The sequence below is a fragment of the Panthera tigris genome, chromosome C1 (assembly GCF_018350195.1).
Source record: "Panthera tigris isolate Pti1 chromosome C1, P.tigris_Pti1_mat1.1, whole genome shotgun sequence".
Lineage (NCBI taxonomy): Eukaryota > Metazoa > Chordata > Mammalia > Carnivora > Felidae > Panthera > Panthera tigris.
In genome coordinates, this window is record NC_056667.1 from 211,940,665 (window position 1) to 211,946,540 (window position 5,876).

Genomic DNA, 5,876 nt, shown 5'->3' on the forward strand with positions numbered 1-5,876 from the left:
TGACCCCAAGATCAAGAGCCACAGGCTCCACCAACTGAGCCAGATAGGCACCCCTATTGACAACCTTTTAAATTTTTGTCAATTAATTGGGAAAAAGGGATAGTTTGTTGAGTTATTAAGGTTGAATATCTCTTAACTTATTCATTGGCTATTTTTCTTCTGTGAACTGTTCATAGCCTTTGTCCATTTTCAGTTAAATATCTTCTTGATTTGGAGGCAGTCATTTACATTCTAGATATTATATTAACTTCTGGAATATAAGTAAATAGGAATGATTAGCTAATCTTCAAAGAAAAAGTTAAATTACTACTTCATACCTTAGACCAAAGCAAATTCCAGATGGAGTAAAAATAATAAAATCATAAAAGCATAATTTTTCTTATGGTAGTCTGTCAGTTTCTTGATATTAATAAAGTTGTACAGTTGATTCTTGAGCAATGCAGGGGTTGAGGCATCAATTCTCCTCACAGTCAAAAATCTGTATATAAGTTTTGACTCTTCAAAACTTATTAATAGTCTATTGTTGGCTAGAAGCCTTGCTAACAACATAAACAGTCAATGCGTGCTTCATGTGTTTATATATATATATACATATATATATACACATATATATATAAGAATATGGCATATATTCTTATATATGTATAAGAATATGGTATATACTCATATATATATATATACATATATATATATATATATACATACACATACACACACAGAGCATATACACTGTATACCCATTCTTATATATATGAATATATACCATATTCTTACAATAAAGTAAGGCAAGAGGAAAAAATGTTATTAAGAAAATCGTAAGAGAGGTGCCTGGGTGGCTCAGTCAGTTAAGTGTCTGACTTCCACTCAGGTCATGATCTTGAGGTCTGTGAGTTCAAGCCCCGCATAGGGCTCTTTGCTGACAGTTCAGAGCCTAGAGCCTGCTTTGGATTCTGTCTCTCATTCTCTCTTTCTCTGCCCCTCCCCTCCCTCAAAAATAAATAAACATTAAAAAAATTTAACAAAAAAAAAGAAAGTCATAAGAGGGGCCCCTGGGTGGCTCAGTCAATTAAGGATCTGACTTCGGCTCAGGTCATGATCTCACAGTTGGTGAGTTACAGCCCCGCATTGGGCTCTATGCTGACAGCTCAGAGTCTGGAGCCTGCTTTGGATTCTGTGTGTGTGTGTGTGTGTGTGTGTCTCTCTCTCTCTGCCCATCCCCCACTCAAGCTCTGTCTCTCTCTCTCTCTCAAGAATAAACATTAAAAAAAAAATTAAAACAAAAAGGAAAATTGTAAGAGAAAATGCAAAAAAATAAGGAAAATACATTTACAATACTGTATACTGTAGTTATTGAAAAAATTGTCGCATAAGTGAGCCCATATAGTTCAAACCCATGTTGTTCAAGGATCAATTATATTTATTTTGAGGAGGAGCAGTTTGAATAGGTAGAACAGTGCATTATACAGACTACCCTAGAAAACTAGTATAAAAGGACTGTGATACGTCTATGTCATGGAAAGCAATTAAAAATAATTATCTTTGGAAATTACGAACATGGTAAATTAAGTGAAAAAAGTAAGTTACAAAATAATGCTTGTGATTCTATTTTTATAAAAGCAAATACATTACATTAGCTACATTGGAAGGCTGTATTAAATTATCAATAAAGGTCATTTCTAGGTGGCTGGAGTTTGTAATAGAAAATTTAAATACCATTTTATTTACTTTGTAAAGATTATATATATATTAAGTAATCTCTGCACTCAATGTGGGGCTCAAACTCATAATCCCAAGATTAAGAGTTGCATGCTCCATCAACTGAGCCAGCCAGGTGTCCCTAAATATTTCTTTTTCTTTTCTTTTTCTTTTTTTTTTACATTTTTTAAAAATTTATTTTTGAAAGACAGAGACAGAGCGTGAGCAGGGGAGGGGCAGAGAGAGAGAGGCAGACACAGATTCAGAAGCAGGCTCCAGGCTCTGAGCTGTCAGCACAGAGCCCCACATGGGGCTCGAACCCACGAACTGTGAGATCATGATCTGAGCCGAAGTCGGACGCTTAACCGACTAAGCCACCCAGGCGCCCCCCACTAAATATTTTTTTTAAGTGGGCTGTATGCACAGCCACCCAGGCGCTCCCCTAAATCTATTTTAAAACTGCACAAGAACTTAGAGTTCTACCACATATCATCTGTGTAAATACATTCCAGGTGGATGAAAGAGCTAAACATTAAAAAAAGATGAAAATAAAGAGTATTTAATTAATCTTGGGATAAGGAAGGTCTTGTTTTATCTGTCTGTTATAACAATTCACTTAATCTGTATGATTTTTATCAGTTTGAATATTAAAAAAATGGATGCAAAATGAGAGTTGAATGACTAGCCCAAGGTCAGGAAGGTCTTCTTAAGACACAAAATGCAAAAGCCATGTGCAAAATATTGATGAATTTGAAATGATAATTTAAAATTTGCTTAACAAAAAAGGAGATGAGCAATACATTGATAAAAAATAGTTGCAATATACAGAACAGGCAAATGATTGATATTAAAATAAAAACACCTATAAACCAATAAGAAAAGTAAAAAAATCAAAAGTAAAATGGGCAAAGGGCAAATTAACAAGCAATTCACAGAAAAGAAATTGCCAAACGGAAGATTTTGCAACTTCTCTAACAATAGCTAATACATAATGCTTACTAGGGATCAGGTGTTTTTTTTAAATGCTTTTAGCTATCAACTCATTCAATCTTCACAACAATCCTATGAGATAAGTACTATTTTTATCCCTGATTACAGATGAGGAAATTGAGGCAGAGGTTAAAGGAGTTGCTCAGGGACACACAACCAAGAGTGCAAGGCTGGGATTCCAACGCAGACAGCATATAGCTCTACAGTTCGGAATCACTCTTAAGCACCATGCTATATTGCCTGTCCAGGGATCTAGGTACCCAGCGAAATACAAATTAAAACAAGATTTCATTTGTCTAAATTGGCAAAAATAAAAAAGACACAGTCAATGTGAAAAATGAGTATTGTCAACACGGTCAGTAGGAGAATATCTCGGCACTTTCTTTTTGTAGAAAAAACTCTTACAGAAACAGATACAAGGAAAGTTTAGAAAAACAATTTACCCAATAAAAGGTGGGCGACAGGTCGTTTGTTTTACTAAAATATTGGTTTTTTTTCCTCGAAGGTACTAGCAAATATTAGAACTCTTTTCCTTTTCTCTCTTAATCCTCAGATGTCAATAAAGGGTACCAGACGATGGCATCTTATTGGTCCTATGCTAACTTTTTTATGTGGCTGCTTCCCTTGAGATTTAATCAGCTCAGGTCAAACCTTCTCTGAAAGCCTGTTTCTTGACACACTAGCGTCATCATTGAACTGATTAATTCACCTGCCCTTCTAGAGGGCTGTCGCAGGTTCTTCTTTCTACTCTCCTCCCTGTTTGTCCCTTAGCGTCTTTCTGCAAGAAAGACAAAGCTTTCTTTCTGCAAAGAAAGACAGCTGCAAGAGCCCAGAATGAGGTGAGAAGTTAAACTTTCCCCTTCCGCTTTGTCTGAAAGCCATTTAAAAAATTCTTTCTTGTTTTCGGCAATACATCAATTCCTATCGGATAAAAACGTTGCTTCTGAAATCTCCCAATTCTCCACAGTCTCTGGCTTTACTGTCTACAGCATACCTGTTAAGTAACAATACAAATTCCTTAAGGGAAAAATGAAATCTGTGTCAGAGTTCTTCTAACACGTCAGCCATCCCTATTTACTTCTAGGTGCCATTATGAAGAGAAACAAGGAAAGGTGCATGAAGCGATGAAAGAGGCTGTCACTAAACTTCACCACGTGAAAGTAGGAAAGTTTACAACGCATGGCAGTACGCATAGGTGATGATGCCCGCTGTTTTTTCCAAGGAAGCACAGCAGGTCAGTTTCCGTGTGAAACTTCTCATTGGTACATCCAAAACATCCTGCAACTTTTTTGCATCTCTGGTTCTCACATTTACTACCAAGTTGGGTTTCTGACTGTGACAAAGCAATTAAAACCTGCAGGGCTGAAGTGGGCATTGTGAAAACACACAGGCGGCTCAGAGAACAGTCTCCGCCAAATCTGTTAGGGGAGGAGACCGAAAGGGACGACTACGATTTCGCTGAGAGAGGAATTTAAGAATGTTCCGTATCGTAGGCACAGGATGTAAAAAAGAGATTAAGGTCAGCAGGAAGATGTGAAATTGGAATGTACGGGATTGCATTTTTTCATCCGCATCATACGGTTACCGACCAACACTCCGTTAAAACACGAGGCTTCCTCACTACGTGAAGGAGAGAGGCTGCACAGGCGGCACCACAACAGGCCCGAGGCAATGATTTCTATATCCTGCTAAATCCTACCGTGTCCCCAACGTAATCAAATAATTGCTGGACAGCTCCACCCTGTCTACGCGTTAACCACACCGACGCGATCCAGCGGATACCTTGGCCGGGAGTCCCAGGGCAAAACCCAAACACCTGAAGGCATCTCACGCACGAGTTTAGGGTCCTCATTTCGCTGGACAGAAAAGTGAAAAGCTGAGAAAGCAGCAGCCACCATCCAATGCCTCAGAAGGCCAAGCCAGAATTAAGATAAGGTCGATCCCGGACTTCTCTTTCCCCACCTTCCTCGGCTCCAGTCCTGGAAGGAGCCACAAGTGAGGCAGAGAAGTTGTGGAAACAAGGCGGGGGTGGGATGGGATGGGATGGGGTGGGGTGGGGTGGGATGGGATGGGATGGGATGGGGGAACCCAGGAGAGTTTCACACAAGCATCTGCATTTGTCCCACACAAGGTCACTCGCTCCAAGTCACTTTTTCCTGCTCCCCCGGTGCTTCCCGCCAAATGGGCTGCTGGGCTCCGAGGCCAGCCCACCGCGCCCCCTCGGCCCTCCCCTGCTGGCCGCAACCCCTTCCCGGCCTCTGGGTGCGGGCCGAAGCTCGGAGCCAAGCTGGCCTCCCCGACACCCGTGTCCGACGCTCCGCGCTTCTCCCGGCCCAATTCCGGGTCTCCTCCGCCTCCAGCCCCCGGGGCTCGCGTCAACGTCCCCTTCCTCCCTCAGGACGCCCCTTGCCCCGCCTCCAGCGCCCGGTCCCGCCGGGGGCATGGACGCCGTTCTTTCCCTCGCCTCCCGCCGCACTCCCGTCCGGTGTCCACCTGGCGCGACCCTCGCCCCCCGCCAGTCTCCTCAGCGAGCGACCGCCTCCCAAGTCCTCCCGGCCCCGCCCCGCTCCCGGGCGGATACAGTTTGAAGCCCCTCAGGATCTCCCTGGCCCGCTCGTCCTTGGCTGACATGATGCGGCGGCCGCCGCCCGCGGCTCTCCCACGCTGGCCCGGCGGAGCCTCGCAGACGGTGCCCAGGAGCCGAGGACGGAGCCGCAGCCCGGCCTGGAGACCTCGGGCGAGCAGCGGTAGCGGCCAGACCCGGACCGGCCTCTCCCTCCCCTCAGCTCCCGCTCCTGATCTCTTCTCCTTCCCCCTAGCCTCGGAGTGCCCGCCCCGAAGCCAATGGAAAGCCCGCCTCGCCGACTGGCAACCTGACCAGCCAATAGAAATACTCAGCGGCTTCGCGGAGGGGGTGGGGGGGACGACGAGCGTCAGTGGGAAGGGCCCTCCCCGGGAAGTCCCGTAGGACAAATCGTTTCTTAGGTCTTGTTGCCTAGAGTTTGCCCCAGCGGAGGGTTGGCTTCAAATCTGCAGAGGCTCGAGGGGCCCGCTCCCGCCGCTGGGCACACTAAGGTTCTGGGATGACAGCAGGTTGCACTGGGCGATGCGAAAGAGACTACATTTCCCAGCATTCCAGGAGAGTGCTCGGGGGACCACAGATCCCATCACGCAACAAAGAGGCCCAGGGA

The 5,876-nt window shown here is 44.3% G+C and overlaps 1 protein-coding gene across 1 annotated transcript in view; it reads right to left on the minus strand.

The window, feature by feature from the left end:
* The window catches only part of PDE6D (phosphodiesterase 6D), a 51,955-nt gene extending 46,423 nt beyond the window's left edge, over nt 1–5,532 (minus strand). Inside the window, exon 1 of the mRNA XM_042995634.1 lies at nt 5,267–5,532. Within this exon, the coding sequence (XP_042851568.1) occupies nt 5,267–5,316 (50 nt within the window). The 5' untranslated portion in view covers nt 5,317–5,532. The remainder of the gene's footprint in view (nt 1–5,266) is intronic.
* Nucleotides 5,533–5,876: the final 344 nt, after the last annotated feature.